The sequence below is a fragment of the Periplaneta americana genome, chromosome 16 (genome assembly GCF_040183065.1).
Source record: "Periplaneta americana isolate PAMFEO1 chromosome 16, P.americana_PAMFEO1_priV1, whole genome shotgun sequence".
In the NCBI taxonomy this organism is placed as follows: Eukaryota; Metazoa; Arthropoda; class Insecta; order Blattodea; family Blattidae; genus Periplaneta; species Periplaneta americana.
In genome coordinates, this window is record NC_091132.1 from 168,734,947 (window position 1) to 168,762,494 (window position 27,548).

General features: G+C 35.1%; 1 protein-coding gene across 1 annotated transcript; it reads right to left on the minus strand.

Moving 5' to 3' along the window:
- Positions 1-8,904: 8,904 nt before the first annotated feature.
- Positions 8,905-24,105, minus strand: LOC138691854 (zinc finger protein 235-like). The gene is made up of 4 exons (XM_069814394.1): positions 23,949-24,105; positions 20,983-21,171; positions 16,681-16,763; positions 8,905-11,681 (listed from the first exon to the last, which is right to left on the minus strand). Exons 1-4 carry the CDS (start codon positions 23,949-23,951, stop codon positions 10,541-10,543), a joined length of 1,416 nt encoding a protein of 471 aa, XP_069670495.1. The 5' UTR covers positions 23,952-24,105; the 3' UTR covers positions 8,905-10,540.
- Between the last annotated feature and the right edge of the window lie 3,443 nt (positions 24,106-27,548).

A 27,548-nucleotide genomic window follows, 5' to 3' on the forward strand; every position in this document is an offset into this window, starting at 1 on the left:
ACAGCGGTGCACAAACAGATCCCTTAATAACGATAATGGCCACTCCAAGGAGAAGTGCTTTATCTAATCCCATTCACGTCAATAAATTAGCAGAAATTTTTCGAGTGGTCCCCCGTGCTCCAACCGTCAACGCTGTTACGGTCTTACTAATAAAAACTCTATATACAGACGTTTAACTCTCTTATACTTATACAATGAGTAGCTCGTTTATAAGTCGTGTGTAAATTCCTTACTAATAATCACTACATACGTAGTGTATAACAGTACAACTGTTACACAGCTACGTCATAGATTCGTCATTACTTCATTACGAAAGGTAATAGAATATCTGAGGTTTTCTACTGCATCCAGTAGAGCGCTCTAGTGTGGCGTGTTAAGTATCGATAGTACAACTGGCTCTGATCGATTACCACACTACATTTTGGTCAAAGAGTACAAGCTACAGCAATATTATTCTAATAATTCTATGATCTTTGGTTTGTTCTTTTGTGGTTACAAGGTAACCATCATAAAATGACAGTCGATACGAACAGCTGTTAGAGGGTCGGCCATTTTTTCCCTATATACAACGCTTAAAGAAGGGGTTTCGTGTATATAACTACTGCAAAGCAATTCCCATTGTATAGTTACAGCCTGTTTATACGTCCATAGCTTATTCACGGTTTATTAGTAACGTTTTGTGACTCAACTCTGCATATCGTATAAAAACTATACACGGTTTATTAGTAAGACTGATATTGTCTAGATTGTATTTTAGTTTGTAATAATCGACTGTGGGGTCGTATATACAACATAGAACATCTTGTTATTCATCATCTTTTACAGTATCCACCTCGCGACAATGGAATTCCTTATCACAAAGTATTAGAGGCTGCGAGACAACAAACACTTTTAAATACAGCTTAAAACATAACCTTCTTACTATTTCACTCCAATCATACTGACTTAAACTATCACTGACTATTACTATTAAATACGAGAAAAATTCGTACCGGCACCGGGAATCGAACCCAGGAACTCTCAGCTGTGCGCGCTGAGCGCTCTTACCAACTGAGCCATGCCGGGACACGATCCACGGCGCGGGCTGAACTCCCCTCGTATTTAATAGTAATAATACAATTGACTAGTTCATATTAGTCGTGTAATATTCAATGAGGTGGGCGAGACCTCATACATATGAATATGTGATGTATTAACTGTTAGCAGTTTTCACAAACTGAGGTTGAATATGGCCATAAAGTCATTTAAATATGCGCTCCTGCATACATGACGACCTTAATTCTGCCAGCTAAAATAAATCATTATTATTATTATTATTATTATTATTATTATTATTATTATTATTATTATTATTATTATTATTATTATTATAATATAGGGTGATCAGATTATCATCGATAGAAAAGAGGATACAAAGCTACAAAAAGGAGGACATTGTTCGAAAAGAGACGACACAAAATATGTACTTAGATTTAGGCTTTGGTCTGTATTATACTTTAATTTACGTCAATATCTATTTTATTACAAAATATATACAGTACAGATTTAGGCTTATATCATACTTAAAAGTATGTTAATATCTGTTTTATTAGAAAATAATTATGACAAAACTTAATAATAATGATTTTACATTTAGGTACATATCAACGTCAAGGGAACTATAATTGAGTAACTTAATGTCAAAGACGGACATCTGTCGTCTCCATAGTTTTGATGTAGAGGCAGTTTTTTAATTCACATTGTTCTCTGTAATATTTAACTCAATTGCTTTTATAAATGTAGTGTTAGAGTTTGCATATGGTTTCACTATAACTGGAAAGAGCATGAAAAATTTTATAAAAAACCACGGCTACCTAAATTTCTATTGAGGTCAGATGTCCGTCTTTCATATTAAGCTACTCAATTATTTAAGAGGGCAGAAAATATCTATTTCGACTTACATTCGCACTTCGATCTCTCGATTTACTAGCTACCTGTGAGCAACGACCATAAAGAGGAAGAGCACAGGCAAAGGCCTAAAAAGCAGAACATGTCCGGACAAAAGAGGACGTCTGGTCACCCTAGTCGTATATAGCTTTTTTTTTCTCAAAATTTACCTCTTCTGGCTAGCCACCGTATTTGGATTGAAGAATGCGTTTAGTTTCTGCATAATTATCAGCTGTGACGGCAATTCCATCAACTAATCGTTTAGCTTCCCCCTGCTAAGTAACCTCTCAAAAATACAAGCGTATCTATTGTCGACATGGTTGGGTTTTGGTCTACAGATGACTGTAACTGTTCCCAAAAACGGAACTGTAGAAAGATTCTAGTTTAATGGTGGGCAATTTCACGAAATGAGTGACTGCAGTTGGTACTGTAATAGGTGAATTAACGACAGAGTTGCCAGATTGGGCGATATTTCGCCATTTGGGCTACATAGAGATTTTGCGACCTATATTTTAAGAATTGCGCCTAACGCCATTTGGGCGACTTTTACTCGGAATTTTGCGAAATTTGGGCGACATAGGAAAAATCACTTAATCGTTTATTAATTTTATTTTATTTACATTGCTGATACATCGCTAATTGACATGAAATATTAGACTTATCATTGTTCACACGCCGGAACTTGTTTTTTTATTCAAAAAAACTTTATCATAGTTGTTTATGTTTATTCTCAACATTATAGTTGAGGGCCCGAACTTGTCACCGATCTTTGACGCATCTTTAAACAAATAAATCGTTCTTTCTTCCTCGCCCCAGGAAGTAGCCCTACTGCGCTATTTTTTCTTAATCTCGGGACCAATAAACTGATCAATACTGGAAGCTATAGACGAAGCATTGTGGAGAACTTTCTAACAACTTTCTACTGCAGCTCCCTAAATATTTCATTCTCTCAAAGGTGTTAATATTGAGATTGGTTTAATTTGAAGGGGGTATAACAGTGACTGTGATGTGCAAAATTGGAGAAGTGGGGAAATTTTGACAAGATCAGCACAAAAACCAATGCAAAGCGTATGCCATAAATACTAAATTTATAGAATTTATTACATAAATATGACCCAAAGAAATGATATTATATTATTGTAAAACATACATTGAGATTACTTATTTTTAACATTGGGCTACACTAGCCCCAAGATTTGGCGACTTTAACTAAAAGCAATGTGGCAACCCTGGTTAAAGCTAAGAGCTGCTAACTTCATCGTGTGGTGCGCTTAGCGGTGTCGGTGTGGTCTTCACATTCCTCAGCGTCGAATTCGAACCCATTGCCCAAAAGAAGATCATGGATGAGATTATCTAGGTGTCGTCTGGTGGCGCAGTCGGTTTAATGCCGGCCTTCTGTGCTCGAGGTTGTGGGTTCGATCCCGGCCTAGGTCGATAGTCGATAAGGCTCATGTCAGATTTACTGGCATGTAAAAGAAGTACAGGACAAAATTCCGGCACACAGGCGACGCTGATATAACCTCGGCCGTTAAATAAAACATAATTTAATAACAAATTTTAATTATCTAGATGAACGAGTTTATCCACTGTCTCTCAGAGTCTTTCGCGGTAATGTTGGTAGTCATCCAACTCAGTACGATCCCCTACCACGCCGTAGCGGAGAAGTGAGAAATATGTTCCCAAATTGAAGCAGCGGAAAGCCGCCATTTGTTAGGTAGAAAACGCGCGGGATTTCGAAACCGCTATTTGAATACGTGTTGTATTGTGTATCCGAAAGTTAAATGTTTTTATATATATTATTGTAATATATACATATGATATTTCCATGCAGATATTCTGCGTCATCATACGATGAAAGAATAATGGAACGGAGAAAAATTCTCTCCGGCGCCGGGATTTGAACCCGGGTTTTCAGCTCTACGTGCTGACGCTTTATCCACTAAGCCACACCGGATTGCACCCCGGCGTCGGAAGAATCGTCTCAATTTTTAAGTTCCAACTCTTGGGTTCCCTCTAGTGGCCGCCCTTTGCACTATGTCATAGATATCTATCGTGTCTCTACTGTCAGCAGAGTTGCTAGGTTTTCTGCGAGGGAAGTCGGGATATCAGAAGCTAACCTAAGACATTAGACTTGTCAACAGTTTAGCCTATCATAAGATTTACAGCAGTTTTCTGCAGTGTTCACGTGCTTTTTAATGTAATAGGCCTATTCGCCTCCGTGAGAAACACTAAAATACGAAGGACACACAGTACAGTGAACACTACAATAATTTTTTCTTTTACTGACCGCGAATAGGTTATGTTTTAACAATTTGCTAATAAATTAATTTTGGAACCGGTACTGCAACAGTTTCACTATCTGACGATGAATCCATGTTTAAACATAATTCACTAAATTATAAAACGCAGCAATTGTATGTCTCTGTTATTAGTGTAAAGTACGATATCAAAACGCTGTCTTTCTTGCCAGTCAACGCACTTGAGATACACAATGTTTACAAATTGCGAGAACAGCGACTAGGGACCGGAACGGAATAATCAACAATGCGGTAGAACTAGAAGAAGTATTATTTTGCCAGTTTAGTTGCCTTACGGCCATCAGCTGGGCTACCTCAAAGACTTACTAAATATCCGCAGGTTATCTCTGTGTTTACAATGTTACCATTTGTGTCAATATATAAATAAAAATATCGGATAATAGGAAATACAGACATATTTTTTTTAAATATGTTCAAGGCTAATATGTGTAAAATCGTGATTTTTGTCAATCCCGACTCCCTTTAATCGGGACTCAACCAGGACATTGGGAGAATCCCGCCTAAATTGGGACACCTGGCAACCCTGGATGTCAGACATAGGTACTGTGTTCAGATTTGCACCATTTTCATAGGAACTCTGAATGTGAACATTCATAACCACGGTTAATAAAAGAATTAATATGTCAACTTTTTAATTCAATCTGTACGTTAAACTGCTGTATGAAGTCAAAAAAGTAGTAGTAGCAGTAGCAGGAATAGTAGTAGTAATAATAGAAGTAGTAGCACCAATAGCATAAGAAAATGTTTCATTAACCCGTAAATAAGACACGAATTACTTTCAATCAGTTATATTATATATATAATTTATGCACTTTTTCTATGTCTAAGTTCGGTGAATAATTTTATTAGTCATGTATGCACTGAAACAACAGCTGTTTGAACAAAATGAATGATAGAGTGAGTGAAGGACAATAAGAGTGTATAATAACGTAGTTTGAAAGGTAATTACTATCTTCGAAATGAGTTGAACACACTGAATGATTCATTGTAGGGTAGAAATTCTCTCTGCGGATTGCACCTATCCACTTTCGGTTAAGGGAATCTTTACTCAGAGGAAACTTGGAGCATAAAGAGTCACATGGCAAGTAGAATAGTTTATCTTCTGTAACATAATATGGAGAAAAAATCGTCGTAGAAATTAAGGATTAACTAACCAGTGAAATATAACATTCCTTCCTTCTTTATCGTTACATCCATGTGCATTATTGCAATAAAAAGCAGCACACGAAAGAACCATACTTATTCAGCTCTACCAAGCAAATGGCCGCTCGTCGACTGTTCAATTTGGGAACATAATACTAGCGCCAGTGAGCGGTCTAGCGGGTTATTTAGTAAATCTATGGCTCAGTATTGCCAAAGCCGCTTATTGTCGTGACGAATATTGTCGCGTTTTCTCGCGACTGCATCTTCGCTTCAAATTGTGTAACAATAGGTTTGTTCCAGCAAGCAATTCAGAACTCGTACCGAACTTCTTTCGACGCATGCGGCAGTTGTGTACGGTGTCAGAACTAGTTCGGAAGTTTACATTGTTGGAACGTTCCTGGAAATCGTTTTTCACGACCTTCGGAATTTCTTCTCCTATCAAAATTATATTCATCTTCCGAACTTATATCTTCGTAAAATGCATCGTTATCACCTTTCACATCACTCATGATGGACTACCGGTATTTACACTCAGGGACAGAAAAAAATGGACACTTTAATATTTGCTGGTATTTTGCAAAACATTATCTTCTCATACAATATTATGGTAGCCATCTGTTGTTATGGAGACGTGTATACATTGTTGATTGTTTTTTGTTTTATAAACAAGCCATTACAACCAAATATTCCAATTTTGCTTTCGGAGTCTCAGCTATAACAATTTTGTCTCAACCATTTTGTGCTTCATTATCGGTATCATTCGTTATTTCTTTATTTTTACATTTTCTGAGTTTAAGTGGGGTTGTAACATTTGTCTTAAAACAAGATGCGACCTGAAGATGTGGCTCGAGCTGTAGCCCTTTACGATGATGGACGCAGTGTACGTTACATTGCAAATGTTATGAATATGGCTAGAAGCACAACCCATGATGCCATAAAACGGTATAGAGAGACCCTAGAATATACCAGAAGACCAGGTTCGGGTCGTCCAAGAGCTACAAATCCAAATGAAGACAGGTATATGGTGTTGAGAGTTCTTAGGGAGCGCAACCTGCCAGCTACTAGTGTAGCCCAGCAATTTCTTAACATGCATGGACGCCCAATTTCTGCCAAAACAGTTAGAAGGAGGTTGAAAGCAAGTGGACTGATATCAAGTAGACCTGCAACTGGTCCCAGACTTCTCAGGATGCATCGAGTTGAACGACTGCGTTTTGCAAATGATCACAGGGATTGGAGAAATGGACAGTGGAGCTGTGTTCTGTTCACCGATGAGTCCCGTTTCAATCTGTGCTCACCTGATGGACGTGAAAGAGTTTAGAGAAGGAGGGGAGAACGGTTTTCACAGTGTTGCATTTCCGAAAGTGTGCCGTATGGAGGTGGTGGAGAGATGGTTTGGGCAGGAGTGTGTACGGATGCTCGTACAGAGTTGATTTTTATTGAAAAAGGAAGACTAACAGCTGATAGGTATATAAATGAATGTTTGGCTGATCATGTTGTGCCATTTGGCCAATTTGTAAGCGATAATTTTGTTTTAATGCATGATGATGCACGGCCGCATATTGCCCATCGGTCGGAGATTATCTCCAAGAAGTGGGAATCCATGTTCTTCCATGGCCAGCAAGGAGGCCAAACATGAACCCAATTGAACACGTGTGGGACATGCTGGGACGGCGTGTTAAGAATAGACGACCGAGACCAGAATCGTTACAAGAGTTGAGGCGAGCACTTGGCGAAGAATGGGAACTTATTCCTCAAGAAGACATTGCTAACCAAATTGAGAGCATGCCAAGACGTATGGGTGCAGTTATTCAAGCCAGAGGGGGTAATACCCGTTACTAAAAAGAGTTTTTAATGTTTAAGGCACCATAAAATGAAAAAACAGTTAGACCAAACGATGCCATATTTATACGCCCTTTGTAATTGTTTGTAAATTTTCTCATCAGAGAAATGTTGTCGTATAAAGTGCTAAATGAAACATTATTTTGTTTAAATGGGTTTTGTTTCATTTTGAAATAAATGGCAACAAAATACAAGCAAAAATAGAAGTGTCCGGGGTTTTTTTTTTTTTTGTCCCTGAGTGTATTTTATTTGAACCTACCTAGACTCGAAGCATTTAGCCATAACTTAAGCAGTTCAGAATTGCTAGTTCCCGCTATTAATCCAGATCCAATTTCACCTGAAGCACGTTGGAATAGGAAACTAGGACTGCAGTTTCCGTTGGAACGCACATTGAGCTACTGAGCTTGAGCAGGCAGTTCAGAATCGATTCTGAACGGTGCTGGAACAAACCTATTGGGTCGATTTCTAAAACACGGACGAAATAGTGATTCCAAAACTCGGCTTTAAAACGTGGCTTGAGAAGAAACCGAGATTCGTGGGTTTTATAGGCCCAATGACAACGCAGCTTAGAATCGATCTTCATTCTTGTAAACAGTCGATATTAGAAATAAATGAATATCGGGATTAATATTTTTATTGAATTGTGTAAGTCACATTCTTTTGTTTTCAGCTAAGGTATTGTTATATTTACTAATTTACAGAATACGTGTGCGTTTAAGATGCTAGCATTACCTAGTATTTAATAGGGAAAGGCTTTTTAGGTACCAGAATGATATTGACTAAATCATTAGCACAAGTCGAGCGTTTATGTTGCAGTTTATCATTTGTTCATAACTATTACCAACATTAACTACCTGAAAACCGGTTCCAAAGAATTAATAACCTAAATATGAACTGAATTAAAATTTCAATTGAAACTAAAATGTAGTATGGTTCTTTTTTCACATATAATAGGGCCCAGTAGCATAAAACTTAAAATAAGACAAAATCACGTTTGCCACAACATTTTCGAGTATTAAATAAAATGTCCAAAACTCCTGTAAAGACTAAGAATTAAGTTATATCGTCTTATTGACATAAAAGTATAACTAGTATAAAATATTACCGTATATCTTACTTCCCTCAAAGCAACAAGAATGTGTAAAGAAATTGTCAACCTGGCGCCTTCTGCATTTCTTTGCAGATAATTATTAGGATTCTTGCTAAATTTTGCGTTGATTCCTTCGAAAATCGAAATATTCGCCTGATATTATCGTCGTTATATAGTTACAAAAGATTATTTGTCTCTCACCAATCTAATCTGGGGATATAATACTCGTAGATACAAATTTAATCATCCAGCTGATCTACTGCCTCCATCTTGTATACATGAAGCCGTGGTTTTAAACCTACCCCAGCCGTGGTCTCTGCTGCAGACCATGGTTTCGAGCCATGGCTAAGCAAAATGAAAAAGACTTCGTTTTATAAACCAAAACGCGGTTTAAAGCCATGGCCGGGGTCTAGACCTCGTTTTATAAATCGACCCATAGAGTCCAATTTCCAAATTTTATTTTTCCTATAAACATTTCCTCAATACTGCATGAAGAAAATTGTACATAATGTGATAGGAGATACAGATAATATTAAATTAAGCAAAATGCTTGTAATATAAAAAAAATTCATTTGCAATCAAATAATGTGCTAAGGTACAATTTTATTTACAGTATGTGCTAAGTTTCGTAAGTATAGCAGAACACGATTTTCATTTTTGGAACTGTTGTAATCGATAACAATATTTCTAATTATTCTCTGTGTTGAAATCTACTTATTTTTTGGTGCTGCCTTTACACTTCTTCCCAAAATTAATTGCGATAAATTATTTTCTGTGTCTGATGGTTCTTTATTGAATTCATACAAATCAGGATGGTGTTTTCCAACGACCAGTCTGAATGATTGTGCGACCCTTCTCTGACCTTGTTTGTCCAGGGTGGCTTGGTAATGATTCCATTTTTCCACTGAATGTTTGGGTGGAACTGCTCGTCTCCCTCTAGCTGGACGCTTTACTACATAATCTTCTGAGAAGTAATCCATCGTTGGAATCAAATCATCAGGTGCTTCGTCTTTTAGTAGGTCAAAGAATTATTTTCCTTGTGATTTTTACACCTTAATACTTCTCATAAGGTACTCGCAAGGAGGAACAAGATGTCACTAGCGTAGCTCAGGCGGTGGCACGTTTGTTGATTCCGACGCGCTCAGGTGTCGTTTCGATTCCCGCTTGATCTGATTGTTTTTTTTCCCAACCGAAGCCGAATGTCAGGTAGTCTACAGCAAATCCTCGGCCTCATCATATCTCTCACTATCACCAATTCTATCAAAGCTACATAACCCAGTAGCTGATACAGCGTCGTTAAATAATCAAGCCAAATTTACATTTTCTTCACATTAATCATATTAATCTGATCTAAGTGATGCTGTGAATGTGTTTTAACCTTGGCGCTGTCAAGATATTTTATAGTAATTCTAGTGTAACAAAAAATTACACTATTCTATTACTGTATTAACATTGAACAATTACTTTCTTTTTTAAAGTTGTACAATACGTTCAATTAAATTCAATCACCAAAAACCTTTACATTACTTTTAAAAAATCCACATCAGTTTTTCATTTCAGTGATTCTACATCATATTTTGAGCTAAATGCTCCAGCAGATTCAATTTTATTATCTGAATTATTTTTACATAAATTAAATCCACAAAATCTACTTCTGACATTGTGAACAACTTACTTGTTGGCACATAGATTTTGAAATAGAACTTGATTCATCTTCACTAACCCCTTCGGTATTATCTTTCCCAGTCTTTCTCCAACTTCGTCCGTAAATCAGTTTCCAGTAGCAATATATCACTTTGAATCAAAACATTAGATCTACCATTATCCTCAAAACAACTCATGTTTATGTTATGTGTCCCTGAAAACAACTAGATCCGAATAAACAGCAATAAAGAAAGTAGCAGTACCAATTTACTAAGACAAGCTTTCACATTGCACTCCATAATACTGGTAAAGTGAAGAATAGAAACAATGAAATACTTTAACGGCATTGAAAACAGTTACAATGGACAAAAATCACAGAATTCAAACGAAAAAATGTTTAAAAAAATTTAGGTCACATGAAATGCCAAAAGTGGGTAAAATCTGCTCACTAACAAAGACTTTAATTTTAATCTGTTATATTTCAAATCCGAAACATAAATGTGTACACTCATACTTTATCACATTAGAAACAAATAGAAGAAGAGTGGAAACTGTCAGATTTAATTTATTGCAAAAAAAATTAGATAACAAAAAGGGTGGGCAATTTTTCCCCAGTCTTCGTTAAATTTGGGAGTTTCTCAGACTTGGAAAAACATTTTCCACAAACACCGTGTATAAAAGGCTTTTCACCAGTGTGACTCTGCTCATGGTCTTTCAAATGCCCCGACTGCGAGAAACACTTCCCGCAGGTTTGACATTTGAACGTATTCTCGCCCGAATCCTGGCCAACATGTGCTTTACGATTTCCTTTCAGTGAAAAAATTTTCCCACATACGTTGCATTTAAACGGCTTCTCGCCCCTGTGCTGCAGAGTATGCTTTTTTAGATTTCCTGAAAATGAGAAACATTTCCCGCAGAGATTGCATTTAAATGGTTTCTCGCCGATGTGCGTGGGTATGTGCCTTTTAAGATTTCCAAATTGTGAGAACGCTTTACCACAGACGTCACATTTGAAAGGAACCTCGCCTCTGTGTTTTCGAGCGTGTGTCTTCATATTGCCTAACATTGAAAAGCATTTCCCGCAAACGTCACATTTAAATGGTTTTTCGCCAGTGTGCTGGAATGCATGTCTTTTCAAAGTTCCCGTCCTGGAAAAACACTTCCCACAAACCTCGCATTTGAAAGGCTTGTCGCCAGAGTGTTCTCGCAAGTGGACGGTAAGGCTTCCAGATTCTGTGAAACTCTTCCCACACACATTACACTTGAACGGTTTTTCCCCAGTATGAAGACGCGTGTGAATTCTAAGATTTCCCGGCTGTGAAAAACACTTTCCACAGACGTCACATTTGAAAGGCTTCTCGCCGGTGTGTTTGCGTAAATGGCTTTCGAGATTTGCCAAACGTGGAAAGCACTTGCCACACTCCTCGCATTTGAAGGGCTTGTCTCTCTCGTGGTGGCGTACGTGTCTCTTAAGTTTTCCAGATCCTGCGACAGTCTTGCCACAAATCTTACACTGGAGTGAACTGTCCCCTGTATGACTGCTATTTGTTGCAAGAGTCGTGTCCCAATCTTGGCTGTCGGATGTGTCACCATAGGTTGGCTCCCCTGGTAATAAGTAACTTTCATCCAGTTTCTTAATGGAATCATGTTCTTCCTTATCAATAGGATAACATTCTGACGAATCCTTACTTAAGACTTCACTGTCATGGTCAAATGCAGACCTGGAATGAAAAAAAAATTCCTTGGCATCGTATAAAGTCTTATTTCATTACATAATATCTTCACATAGAATAAGAAATAACATTGAACATATGAAACTCCAAGAATACTAGATACTAGAACATTACACACCTCTTTTCTAATATCTATGACGACTATAATCCATGTGAAATGTTTTAACTGTCTAATTTTCATATATCTTAAATATCTTGTTTTTTGAAATCCACGAAATTAACATCATAGTGTCGTGAAATGCAAAGCCTTCAAAGAGATACTGTAGTAAGTTTCATAACAAGGTAATTATTATACATTCTTTTTCAACTATTAAATAGGAGCATTAAATTTTAAGAGCTATGCAAGTATTGTTTGGAAATGCTGTTATTACTCGGTTAAGAAGCTTTGGTCATCCAGTCTGCTTTAAAAAACTGATTGTTAGGATAAAACAAGTTATATCAAATACCTTGCTATAATAATACCGGACAGCTAGCACATTTACGTGCGAACGACGCTGGTGCTGCTACCTAGGCGGCCGGAGCGGTGATACTCGTGAAACAAGCTGTAATCTACTGCAATGTATATTGTTCCTGAGCTAGTTAATAGTTTTATTAATTAGTACTGTGTTAAAATGTAAGGCTGTATGTGTGCTGTTTATAATTGCTACAAAATTACAGCATTACAAATTACTCCAAATAGTACTTTCGATTTCCGAGGGATCATAAAACGTGAGTCAATAACATTCTTTAGTAGGCCTAATTGCTTTGTCTTTATGTTGATAGCAAAAAAACAAATTAGCTTTTTTATTTAGATCTAATAAATGAATAGGAGTTAAAATGTATTGGAAATTTTAAGGTTTTATCAAATTAAGTTTTATTGTTGTCCATATGCCTTTACTAATTATTACAAGCATCAGATTACTATCAATTTTATATTTGCAGTTGTCAGCAATGCGTATATAAAGCATTACTGTAAATTCATTCCTAATATCAGGACTAATTTTGTCTCACTAAACAAAGAAAAAATATGTAACAATTACGGAAAGTAATATGAAATATATTTCTCATAATATGCAGCTTTGATATGAGATAATAATTTTACATTAAATACTATTCAACATTTCTTAAGTTTTCATATATAATTCCACATTAGTAACTCACGTTTTAAACAATAGTTCGAATCCCGCTATGTTAATATTTATATATGTGGACGTAATTCCATCCCGCTCCGCTAGATGTCAGGTCCGCGATATTTCGCACTCACGCCAATGCTACTAGTATACAGCTGTCCGGTATTATTATAGTAAGGTATTTGGTTATATTACCTGTTCTGTATGGTTGTGAAATTTGGACTCTCACTGTGAGAGAGGAATGGAGGTTAAGGATGTTCGGGAATAAGGTGCTCAGGAAAATATTTCGGGCTAAGAGGGATGAAGTTACAGGAGAATGGAGAAAGTTACACAACACAGAACTGCACGCATTGTATTCTTCACCTGACATAATTAGGAACATTAAATCCAGACGTTTGAGATGGGCAGGGCATGTAGCACGTATGGGCGAATCCAGAAATGCATATAGTGTCAGTTGAAAGACCTGAGGAAAACGACCTTAGGGGTCCGAGACGTAGATGGGAGGGTAATATTAACATGGATGTGAGAGAGATGGGATATGATGCTAGGACTGGATTAATCTTGCTTAGGATAGGGACCGATGGTGAGCTTATGTGAGGGCGGCAATGAAACTCTGGGTTCTCTAAAAGTCATTTGTGAGTAAGTATTGGTTGTCTTATCTGACATTTAACACCGCTGTCTTATATATTCTCGCAATTTCGTGATGAACATGCTGGAACTGTCTGGTGGGCTTTTCTATACATTTTGGCACGTGCTTAACATATTTTCCCATCGAGAAAGAGAGGCAATCTGCTCACAGATATTATGATTAATTTCCTAAGTTGCACGGGATTGGCCTGTGTACTTTATCTTTCAGTGAATTCCAAAGATAAAAATCACAGACATTAGCATATGGCATCGACGTTGCCACAGATTAACGCTAATGAATGAATCTCAGTCGGCTGTTGAAAAAAAAAAAAGGGGCGAAATAATCATATTCACGTAACTGTCAGCTTTAACGACTTTTAATATTTGTTTAAAAGAAATGCTGTTAAATGATTATTTCCCTCCTCATAGCACACCACTCGTTAAATTTCTCGATATGTGGGAGATCGTAAAACATGTTTCGTTTTCCAGTGCACAAGTATGGATAATTTTGTCAATTTACATAGCCATGAAATGTAACCGCATCTCATCAGTCATCATATGAGCCAACTTCTCAGTCATGCGCATTATTCACACTCATTAAAAGAATACAGTGTCAAGTGGGGCTATTATGATATAAAAAAATCAATCTTTCGCTGTAATTTTTCTATCAAAGCAGACACAAATTTGAAAAAAATTAGTCATGTCCTAATTTATACATATATGAAGGATTTGGAGATAAATTTATTTTTTATTTGTAATAATGGGTAAAATTAAAACAGAACTAGTGTATCATAATAGCTGTGTGTGTGGACTATTGTGATACATCAAGAGGGGTATTCTGGTCATATTCTACAAAGCAATGAAGTAGAGCTATTGTGATACACACAGATGCTTAATGTATCACCTGAAAAAATTTGGTTGAAATCAAATTAAAGTGACTACGAACTTAGTAACTTTTGTAAAGGCCTCTTTTTCACATAAAAATTTATACAATTTACTGAGACTATAACATCTTGCTGCCAATACTAGAAAATTCCTGTATGTGCAAATAATTTTTTGAGAGAAAGGAATTAGATTTAATTTGTTTTGCTAAAACATATTAAAATAAGTTTTTAAATAACATGATTGTATTTTCCAAAGTTGTGTTAAATCTCAGGTCACATATAGATTGCTCATTCCTATGTTAAAATTGGTTGCACTTTGAAAAGAACAACCGCCAGAATCGCCACCTGTCCGCCGTAAATGAACACGAGATGACAGTACAGTCGCTAATGCAATTCAAATGGGAGTTATGACATGACTCCTTATGTAACAACTAGGTGGCAGCATAATAAACCTGACAAAAGTTGTTACCGTCAAAACCTATAATGCCGAGCTAGGTTAAATGTTAGCAGTACGAAGAATGAGTATTAAGCTAAAATTCTTAGGTAAATAAATAAACTTACATCTATCTGCGTAATTTTTAAACTTATTCTGTATTGTACATTCTAAAAGTCAATTCAAACGTCCCCCAAGAGCTGAGAAATTGTGAAATACCCCTCAAGAGGTATGAATTGCTTTAAATTAGAAAACTGATCAACTTGGTGAATTTATTTTATTGTGAACGTACTATCATAACAGCCCTAAAATGTTTATCATAATAACTTTTCTAGCATATCGTAATAATCCTAAAATGTGTATTATAATAGCATTTCTCATTCACACACTAATCATTACTAGATTGCTGAACATTTACAGCTTTTCTTTAGAGAAAATGAAGCTGACACTATTCTGAGTAAATGGAAAATTAAAAATTATTCTGTCTTTATTCATTGAAGAACAGTAACACATCAAAGTTTTTAAACAAACAAAACAGTCTTTAATTGTAATACATTTATTTTGTTTTTAACTTTGTTCAATATTGCTTCTTAAGGGTATACGTACATGAACGACCACAAATATTATCAGAAAATGCAGGCTCTAAATTTCTAAAATTTTATGAGAAAATGAACTCACAATTGGACAAAAATTACAAGGTACCACAACAAGACTTATTAGAACTTAAATATCTGATAAAGATATAAAAAAGGTTACTAATAATATTTTTCAATTCAGTTTTATCAAAGTATGAAAAAAAAAAAAAAATTCTGCAGTTACAGCATTTGGTAACCATAACATTGTTATGGTCTCTCTGACATTTTTAATATTTTTTTCCTGCATGTAATGAACACTTATTTCTGAAAAGTAGACTACTCTCAGACATTTGGAATTGTTTATTTTAATACAATTAATTTTTTATTTGTCCTATATAAAATATATTAAAATTTATATGTTTTGTGACCTAATTTTTCTATTTTCAAAGAAATGGGCATTATTGTAGTCTACCTTTTGCATAAATGCATGTTAAATCAGTGTACAAAATTTCAGAATTCTATCTCTAATGACTGTGGAGTTATGAAATAATATGTGTGAAAATGTTGAAATTTTGGAAAATTTAATTTAAAGTAAAAAGTGAATTCTAAAAAATATTATTAGTAACATTTTTTATATTTTTATCAGATATTTAAGTTCTAAGAAGTCTTGTCGTGGTACCTTGTAATTTTTGTCCAATTACGAGTTCATTTTCTTATAAAATTTTAGAAATTTAAATTCTGTATTTTCTGATAATATTTGTGGTCGTTCACGTACACATATCCTTAAAGAGCATAAAATGTACTTCCATAATAGCAGTATTAAACCTTTTTAAAATGAGCCTTTGGTACATTTTGAAGTCTGTAAGAAATTAGCCTTACTTGACCCTACGCTCTATTCCTAGTTGCAGTGCAATATGGACATTATACTGTGCACTCTGCCTAATGGATTACATGGAGGAATTTTTCTAATGGTAGCCAATCTCTCTCAACATTTCTTCCGTCAAAACCCCTTTATTACTGAGGCATTCAGTAGAATAAGATAGGATAGAATATTCTTCCAATCCTTGATCAGTAAAATCACGAGTATGTGAGTAGTACATCATTTGTAAGACATAACAAAATGCCAATGTATAGTTGAGACAAAAGCAAAATGCATTACGAGTTTCTCCGAACGTGATAAAGTGTATCATATTCAATGTAATCGGCAAGAATATTCCGATATTATTCTACCTTACATCAATTCTTCCTCGATAAAAAACAGAAAAACACTTGTCCTCAATAATTATAGAGATGTACGTCTTTTACGAATAGTTAATGGACCTCTTTTCCTTAAGTTCGACGTTTACCCACCGTACTAACCTTTCACTTAAAACTTTATCCTCTTCAGTCGATTCTTTCAGATCGATCTCCTCTTTCACTTTGTGAAGAATACGCAAATCTTCCTGAAAAGAACATTACAAACATATATGACAAAAATATTTGCAAGAAATTGGGACTGTATTTTTTTACTGAATATCTATATACAGTGCCCGACATTTCAAATTATTTGACAGAAATAGAGTGATATTAATTGCAAAGTGGTAACAGACGACAGCCCGTGGTTATTGCATTGTGCTACAAACCAGAAGATGGCGTTTAAATTAATTGTTTCATGAAACTAATCCCTCCAGCTATGTTATGCTTATAGAGATCACTCACACGCAAACAGAAATCAGTGCCAAAGTATTTGCTTGGTGGAGGCAGTCAGCATTTCGACGGCTACTGTCTTGTAAGGTGGAAGTTTTAATATCCCACGACTCTAAAAGCCTCTCTGCATATGTAATATAACAGTCTTCCTAATTCCGGAACATAATATAGGCACGACAAATTATTGCAGGTACTCTTTATTGATAGTAAATTTGGTTTCCTATCATGACACGGATTTTTATTCTTTCAGTAATATTTTAAAACATACGCATCTACACTGACGTTCAAAGGAATCTGACCTACGATTATGTGATCGTGTAAGCGAACTTTCTACCCACGGCATAAGTCTGAACCAAAGATATAAAAAATTGACAAGCTTTGAAATAGTTCCGCTATTTATCAATAGGCGACCCTATTTTTGGGACGGGTAAAAAAGTATTTGGGAGAATGTCGATGTAGATTAAGTATAAATTATTCTTATAATTGACATCAGCGGTTTTCCGCTAAATCTAATGTTTTTACACAATGATTAGAGGCAGAGCCTTCTTTAGTTACAAGCCGGAGCCATACGTCGGCAACACTGCACTGTAATTAACTGTCAGCCGGAGGCCGACCATACAGGACACGTGTTTGTGCTAATGCCGATTTTTAATGTAAATTAATGTTACAATTTAAGTGTGTGTCGATGGAATTATGTTTGCGGTCGTACCAGACGTTAATTTTTAATGTGTTATAAACTAAATGCGTGTTGGTGATAAAAAAAAACAAGACAATAAATGAAAATAAAATGGTTGCAGGCTTTGGGAATTTTTACGGTTATGGATGACAAAGTAATTGACTATTCTATTAAATATTGTATAACCACATTTTTATATTCTTAGTTGTGATTTGTGTGTATCAGAATTCTAGTCAAATTGTTGGGTCTCGTCTGCTATATCAATAAAGTTACGCCGTTGGTTTTCAAAGTCATTGTAAACAGCTGTTTTGTGATCCCATAAATGTTGCAGTTTTGTTGAAGATTCGGAATGCCTGCTATACGTCAGAACTATCTATAATTTGTAGATGCATATAATCACTTTGTTGGTTTGGTCAATGTCACTTATGTCCCGCCCACTATAGAGACATAGGCCAATTTTACACGTATTTAGTATAACTTGTTGCTTCTTTGACAGGTTAGGTTTGGTTAGTTTAGGTTTTTGTTATAGCCTACCTTGCATATACGATTATAGCGCAACATTGGCAGTGATAAAAGTGAAATATTCGTTCAGTGGGCGTTGGATACTCTACATTCACCCACTTGGTATTTACAGGATTTAAAGTCCACAGAGTTTACGCTAATTGATACATACATGCACTTAATAGATAATGTTGCGTTTTGTTACGTATTATGTTGAAGGGATGTGTTTTCATTTTTTTATAGATTTTTTTACTTGGCTTAACTGTATTTACATCCTCATACTTTTATTATAATAGGAATGTCAATAGTTTCTTCTGTTTACATTTTATTTTAGGCCTATTTGCATAATTCACATTCTTAGCTTGTTTTCTGTAGTTATATTTATTTAAAATTATATTTTAAAAAGTTTATAACAAATAATTTAGGATAACAATATTGTTATGGTGACTGGCCAGGTTCAAATTAAAACTGACTTCCTGGACATCTGAAATATTTATAGAAAAGCACGACATAATCACATGAAATTAAAATGCATATGATATCCTACACCTTTCATGTCAGAGGTGAAACAACATTAAGCGGCAAAACATTGTCAATTTACTAGCCACATAATGGTTAATTGATTGGAATAGGGTATTGCGAAAGTACGTCATTATTTTATTTATTTTTGGTACAAGTAACATTTCTTTAAGTATTTATTTATTTTCCCTTGTACCATCAATAAAAAAACAAGTATGTTTTTATTTTTTTTTTTAATTATAAGTGTAGTTGCTACGACACATAGGCACACAGCACTTTCTAGGCATCTGAAATATTTGTAGGAAAAACACGATAGATAATCGCATAAGATAATATTAAAATATATCCTAAACCTTTCACAGATGAAACACCATTAAGTCGCAAAACATTGTCAATTTGCTAGTCACAAATTTGTTAACTGAACGGAACTTAAGAATACTGCGTAGGAACTTACGTCTTTATTGCATTATTGATTTTATTATCTTCGGTGCAAGGAATATCTTTTTTATTTATTTATTTACCTTCCTACTATCAATAAAAACATGTTTTTTTTTTTTTGTAATTATTTTAAGTGGCAGCCTTTGTATGCAAGTAGCCTACTTACGCCGTATTCTGAAGTATAGCTAATTGATTGCAATAAAACACTATTTTCGAACCCGTAATAATTCACATCCCTACTCTGAATCTTGATCTTACCTTTGTGCATGAAATAATATTAAAAAAATACGCGTTACGTATAACGAGAGCAATGAGCAAACACAATATCACTCTAAAATCTCCCGCCTCCACTCTGCGTTGCCAAACCTACCCATGTCCCGGCTTGTAACTAAAGAAGGCTCTGTTAGAGGGGGATGAAATTTTGAATTTTTATAATGAGGTATGTTTATGTTTGGCGACACTGACTGTTACCTTCGCCATATATTCATAGAAGTAATTACTACAGAAGCGACACTTACACGAACAAGTTATCGAACACTATCGAGGTCGATTACTTTCGAACGTCAGTGTACTAATTCAAGCTTCGATAGACTTATATTTTTATCAACAGTAATCTCACTAGAGGTTTTGACTTATCTAGAGAAAATCAAAACTCGAGTGGGATTTAATTGACTATTACACGATTAGAAGAAAGTATATAAAGATTAGAAGTAACGAAGTACTCCAATACAATAAAATATTAATTGACTTACGAAAATACAACTGTCTTCAAATGTATTACTGTACCATCTCAACATTACAAATATTACGCTAGATGCATGCTAGATGGCAGTAGTGTCTTTATACAGACACTGTAATGATTACTATTCAATAAATCTTAATATTAAACAATCTCTGATACGTGACTATCCATAATATCATATAGCAGAAGTTCTTTTTATCCTCTCAGAGGAGAAGCTATAACATAACCTAACTAATATACACAAGTGTTAGAAAAGTTTTAATTAACGACGATGACATAAAAAATAAAAATGAATAATTTTAAAAGGAATAATTATTGAATGTACAATTTTCAAATTTGAATGTGGTTGGTGGTTCAATTGATGTTATATTGGACGTGTGCGTAATAGAAGTGGAACGCGTTGATTTAGGCCTACATGGTGTATTCAACTTATTCAGGATTTCCGAATGGTGCTCTTCATTTATTTGTAAATCGGATTTTAGAAGATGCATAGGTATGATCAGTGATTTTTATTAATTCTTGTTCTTGAATGCCCATGCAAGTCATATTTGAAACTGCTGTGCATCGACTGGAGTGGTTTGTAATTTTATATATATTTTTGACGTCCAGACCAGCGCAGTTTCAAATGTTGGCAAACACAGAAACAAATGCTAGGGACACGATAAAATTAAACAAATGCTAGGGACGCGATAAAATTAAACAAATGCTAGGGACGCGATAAAATTGTGCGATAAGCAGCCATGATTGGTTGAAATACGTCCTTTCGTACCGTTTTATTGGTCAAAAGTAGTATGACGTAGTAAGAGTGTAATAGTCAAAACAAAACGGCTTTAAAGCAATTAGCCACTAATTTTAGACGCTTGATGCGCAGGAAAAAGAGCTCGTAGTTGAAGATATTTGAGTGTTATAAAACACATTGTTTTAGGGATACAGATTCAAAACAACCAGACCTTACAATTATTGAATTCATATGTCACATGGTACCAAACAAAAGACTTCCAAATCTCTGTTTTCTTCAGTATTTCGACCGACATAAGATGAGAACATTTCAAGTTCTGTCGCACATGAACTACAAATCTAATGAACTGATCCAGTTTACCTCTGATAAAAGCTTCTTCTCTTCTATTCCTGCGTCTTCCACTGCCAACGGGTCTTGTGCACAATCCCTGTCCTCCATTAGGCCTATATGACAAGGTTCAAACAGAATCTGACTTCTGTTCGTATTTGTGCCAGTTTCTTCTATTTTCAATGCTCCATTTTCTGGTTCTGTCACCTTCTCATCCATTATCTGATAGAGTTTAAAAAGAAATTCACATCTTTTGGTAGAATGTGATCTGCTGACATCTGCAAATTAGTGCTGGCTAAGAGTGTTCTACTAAAATGAAGGCTAAAATTTGATCCAGACTTTGCTTATATCGGACGAAATGAATGTTTACTCATAACGATCCTAGATAGATTTTGTCTATTATTATTATTATTATTATTATTATTATTATTATTATTATTATTATTATTATTATTATTATCATTATTATTATTATTATTATTATTATTATTTAAGATTTCTCCGCAATGGCGTGGCTTTCATGCCTGCTAGGCAGCATAATTTTCCAGGACAGTACCCTCATGGATAGGTGACAAGCAGGGAAAATTAAGTGACGATATATGAGATCGATTGTGAACAGTTAACTAAGATTACGAAGGTGGAAGATGGTTGCCTTTCAAAATTGTTGCTATTCCAGAATTCACCTGGAGGGATGTTGGAAATCAGGAAAAATCCAAGTCAGGTTAACTGGTCCTCGGCATCGAACCCAGATCACACAAATACAAGTCAGAAATGACAAATATTAACTACTCCATTCTTCACTGTGCTCCAACTTAGTCTATGATTAGCTTTTATTACTCCTTCGCCCATCTTTTATCTCTCTGATACATAAACATAAGAAAGCAAACATGGATGATATCTGTATTGAGTGTTGTTGCAGAGTGAGTTTTCACCTACTTTTTCAGTGCAGAAGGGATTGCTAAAGCTGAAATTATAGAAGATCTCTAGCACATTTCCAGGAAATCTGCCTTATCTGTGAAATTGCCAACTAAAGTTATCATATGGCTACATCATTGCATTCATATTTACAGTGTATAACAATCTTGTTCGTACAGCCCTTATTTTTGTGATAATGTACGTTTTAACTGTCAAATAAGATACAAATTTTGTTTTCTTCTTCACGTGTATAATTGTGTGCAGTTTATTCATAACATTCGCCATTAGATTTAATTATAATGTATCTTTAAAACATTTGTTGTTATTTTAAAAAGAAATCTTTATTATTCGTTGTGTTGGATATGCAACTTTTCTGTTCGTACACTTACAAGCCTTGACCTATCTCACTGTTTCAAAATAAGCTGACCGGTTCGTGTTTGCTACTGCTGAGTGGTGGCTTCCCTTGTTTACGTTTTTACCTTGCAAGTATGACAGTACTGTACGAGATGGCGAAGCGAAAGCAGCTTTCAGAAGATCTGAAGAAAGATATTGTTCAACTTGTCTTTAAAGGCAAGTCTTTAAGGGAAATAACTAAAATTGTTGGATATACACATTCAATAGTTCAGCATATTTTAAACAAATTTAATTATGAAGGGTCTTGGAAGAATTTTAGGCGAAAACCAAAAGAAAGAAAATTAAATGAAAGGGACGAAAGATACATTGTACAACAAATTCGTCGTTACCCTAGGTTAAGTGTTGAAAAACTGCGTTCACAAGTACAGGACATTATAGGAAAAGAAATGGCTAACCAGACCATTCGTAGTGTATTGTGAAAACACGGATATTATGACGGGGTTCCATGTAAGAAACTTTTATTAGTGAGTCAAATAGAATAAAAAGACTTCTATTTGCAAACGAACACGTTTCTAAAGAGGAGGACTATTGGGATCGTGTAATATGGTCCGACGAATCGAAGATAAATCTTTTGGGCTCAGATGGTTGCAAAAAATGTGGAAGAAGGCAAACTCTGCCTTTAGGAAAGAAAATACTATTCCTATTGTAAAACAAGGAGGTGGTTCCATCATGATATTGGCCTGCATATCTTCCTCTGAAGTCGGAAACATACACTTCATTGATGGAATTATGGATAAAATGACGTACAAGAATATTCTTATGGCAAATTTGAAAGAAAGCGCTAAAAAATAGGCTTCCAGGGTAGTTATATATTTCAACATGATAACGACCCTAAACACATCGCTGAAATCGCCAAGACCTGGCTCATTTGGAACGTTCCCCATCAACTCAAAATGCCACTTCAATCAGGGGATTTAAATTCTATCAAACATTTGTGGCCAATTGTGAAAAGGAGGGTACGAAATGGCAAGGTAACATCCACTCCGGAGCTCAGAAGAATAGTGGCAGAAGAATGGGAGAATATCACCCCAGAGGTTTGCGAGAAACTTGTCTCTTCAATGAAAAGAAGATGTGAGGAAATTATTGAAGCAAATAATATGTTACAAGATATTAATTTTGTGCAATAGTTGGCAATTAAGACTTTGAAAAGTACAAAATGATTAGATGTACGAAGAGAAAAGTTACATAAAATGTGCACACTTTTTTGATTTTGTATGTTTATTTATAATGATTTGAAAATTTTGATGAAGCTTATTATATATCCTGAAAAGAAGATATTGTTTTTTCATAATTTAATTTAACCCTTAAAATAAATTATATTTTCGTTAACGAAATTATATATTTTTAATAACAATATTACTGTACGAACAAGATTGTTACATACTGTATGTTCCATTATACGTTTTAAGAAAAAAGAACATAACAGATCCCTTAATATTACAGTTTTTGACGCGTAAGATCCAACACAAAAATTAAACTCTACCATCTCCGTCCCACCTACCACACTTGAAAATTACACCTCTCAGTGACAATACAACATGTTGCAATGTAGAATAACTTCACACCCTCTACACAATGTAAAGTAATCTAATAGTACCTATTCTAATCTCTCCTAACAACATATATAAAATCTATTTATCCTGGACCTACCCTTACTGGTATGCTCTTACCATCAGGCTTCTTTAGATAAATGTGGTTTGGCTGCTTTGTCGAAAAACAAGAAATATATATTCCAATAGAAAGTTTTTTTTTTAATCTAGGATTTAACTCTAAACGTAGTTCATCACCATTCGAGGTATAAAGATATAGCCTACCAAAAATATTACCTTTCACGGTATCCTAGACGATTATACGCCATTTGACAATAGTGTTGCCAATATAGCTTTTTTTCTTTTCAAGCTAAATGTAGCTTCGAAGGTTAAGTTGTTTGAACTTTTTTCATTGCTAATTTTACAGTATAGAAAGAATGCCAAAGCAAAGAAAAAAAATAGGGTGGTAATTGGAAAGTAAAAAGGTAGGCAGTTTCTTCCTACAGCATTGTTCGACAACAGAAAAAATTTAAGATGCTGACGCTGCTACTGTTACGACAGATTCTAATACAAAACTAATGCGAACAAGTGAATGTAGACAGTGTAGTGGTACGGGTGACAGTAGCTGTAAGTGTAGCGATACCAATAATGACTGTGCACACTCCATACCTGTAGAGAACGCGAGAGAAAGGTAGGGTACCGTGTTCTGGAGTTTATCCGATATTTATTTATATAATGCGTACTTCATGGTAAATTGTTAAATGATATAAACAAAAAATGATCGAATATTGTTATGGTCTGTAATTTTTTTTAAGCGATATAGGAAGGAGTGTCCACACCTGTGGAGTAACGGTCAGCGCGTCTGGCCGCGAAACCAGGTGGCCCGGGTTCGAATCCCGGTCGGGACAAGTTACCTGGTTGAGGTTTTTTCCGGGATTTTCCCTCAACCCAATACGAGCAAATGCTGGGTAACTTTCGGTGCTGGACCCCGGACTCATTTCACCGGCATTATCACCTTCATTTCATTCAGACGCTAAATAAGCTAGATGTTGATACAGCGTCGTAAAATAAACCAATAAAATAAAAAAATAGGAAGGAGTCGAATGTTTGTTTGGTATTACTTCCCATGAACGAACAGTTTACTTGAGATAATGGTCTGTAGTATCCGTTCTCTGCGATTAAGACGTCCTTATATATTTCAAAATTAATTTACTTCAGCACTTAGAATACGAATAGTACAGTACATGGGAGACATTTAACTGCAACAGCCAAATTTCACCCAATTTACACACTCTTAAGCTGCATCTACTGTACACGGTTCAATTTTCCATGCACGTACGCATGCAATCTGGGAAGAATATTAACAGAATCAAGATTAAAACGAAAGTTCACTTAAGATGCATGCAGATTTTGTGTCTACACGGTACGCCGTTTTGAACGTCATATTCAATATAAATTAATATTAAATATCAATTTTGCATGCCTTGCTTGAATGCGTGAAGTTGAAAGAAAAATTATTCTACCGTGCAGATGCACCTTTAATCTGTGTGCACGAATCTGTTTTTGGTGATGATAATATAATCGGAGTTTCTGGTTGTATTCGAAAAATAGCACGAATCTAACTGCAAATTTTTAAGGTGTATAAAATAAATATATGCATTCTAGTACTCTGGATGCTTGTGTGAAATGTATTACTTTAACAAAATATTACACTGTATAAATTGATTTTAGATGATACTTATATTTGTACCTGAAGATGCCCCATTAGGGGCGAAAACGTTTGTATCAAGATTAAATAGCATGTAACACATGAATATTTTTTCTCATATGCTTTTCTTTCATATGTAATGCAATGCTTAAGCCATATTGACTGAATAATAATTAATCATATTTTGATATATGTTATTAACATGAGGCTTAGCTGAACATTTTCCAACATGAATTGTAAATTAAAATATTACACGGCCGAAACATTGAGCTGAAGTCAACAGAATGTTTCCTTGCAGTGGATGATCTTTAAAATGAAAGTTGCCTTTTTCTGATGAGTTTTGTCACAGTGTTTTACTGAGGATTCTTAATTTTTGTAATGTGTAAAATACGGGGATACCTAATAAGTATTCGCACTCTCTTTTTATAATTTATTGCAGCAATAGGAAACTTACAATTACCTGTTTTTTCAACATAGTCTCTTTGCTTCTCAATGCATTGGTCCAGTGTTGCTCAAGCTTCCTGATAACCCCAGAAAAAAAATTTTTTAGGCTGAGCAGAAAGCCATATAGGCCTATGCAACGCTTCCTTCACTTGTTCGTCTGTGATGAATATGCGGCACCTTAAGGGGAGAGGATGGTATTTTTTTAAACTTTTTTCCTATTTGGTGTAAAATATTAATTTTTTGTATATAGAGAGCTCATAGCTGCGGCAATTCAACCAAATAAAAATATTTTGAAAAAAAAAATTATTTGGGGGCCCAAATTTGAAAATAATATACTCAATGCAGGATTGTACTAAAACCGAAATATCTAAACCGTTTTTAAAGACAGATTCATACACTTTTTTGCAATGTATTTGCAAAAGCATGTTCTACAAACTGTCTGTAACAGAATTTTGATATTAGTCCCTATGTTTGTAAAATAAACAATTAAAATGTAATAACAATTTTCTGATTTCCTTTCTTCCAAACAAACTGACGTATTTTTAAAATGAAATCGATTAACAAAATTCTGTTACAGAGAAAAGTTTCCTAATAGTCTAAAGAATGTGTGTTCTAAATTTTATGCATGTAACTTTAATAGTTCAGAAATTATATCCATTTTTGTCTGGCAATGTAACAAGAAAAATGAAGTTACTGGAAACCGATAAAAGCGGGCGTGTGATTTAAAAATCCATAGCGCAGGAAGTTTAAAAATGACGTCTCAACATCCGATAAGGGCACAAATACCCACAAAATGTTATGTAATGCATTTCACACATATCAAAGGGTATTTTAAAGAATAAAAATTTTTTTTTGAAAATTTAATTTACCGGAAACAAAAATAAAAGTGGGCGAATGATTTAAAAATCCATAACGCAGGAAGTTTTTTAAAAATGGCGACTCAACATCCGATAAGGGCACTAATACCCACAAAAAGTTATCCAATGCATTTCACACATATCAAAGGGTATTTTAAAGAAAAAAATTTTTGAAAATATAATTTACCGGATACAAAAATAAAAGTGGGCGAGTGATCTAAAAATCCATAACGCAGGAAGTTTAAAAATGGCGACTCAACATCCGATAAGGGCACAAATACCCACAAAATGTTATGCTATGCATTCCACACATATCAAAGAGTATTTTAAAGGATTTTTTTTAATTTACTCATTTTTCAACAAAAAAAACCATCCTCTCTCCTTAAGGCATCTTGAAGTGGACTGAAAAGATGGAATTTTGACAGGAAGAGTCGGGACAGTATGGAGCATGCTCCAACACTTAGAAACCCAGATTCTCAATAGCTTGAGGAGTGAGGACTGCAGTATGTGGTGTGCACAAAAGAACTCGTCCAACAGTAGGCCTTGACGTTTGGTTCAAATTGCTCAGCATCTGACTGTAACTTTCGCCGATTCTTCTCCAAGCAATATTGCAGTATTGGCCCTTGCGAGTCTCAGAAAAATGTGAGCATCACTTTCCCTGTGGAGTGTTGACTCTTGAATTCCATTTTGACTGGAAGTTCGCGATACTTCCATTTCATGCTCTTGCTTTTA

What these genes read in the sequence shown, in the direction of transcription:
- LOC138691854 (XM_069814394.1), bottom strand. An exon ending in AGAAGAAGCTTTTATCAGAG is followed by an intron (nt 16,764 to 20,982) that starts GTAAACTGGATC and finishes TGTTCTTTTCAG; the next exon opens with GAAGATTTGCGTATTCTTCA. An exon ending in GATAAAGTTTTAAGTGAAAG is followed by an intron (nt 11,682 to 16,680) that starts GTTAGTACGGTG and finishes TTTTCATTCCAG; the next exon opens with GTCTGCATTTGACCATGACA.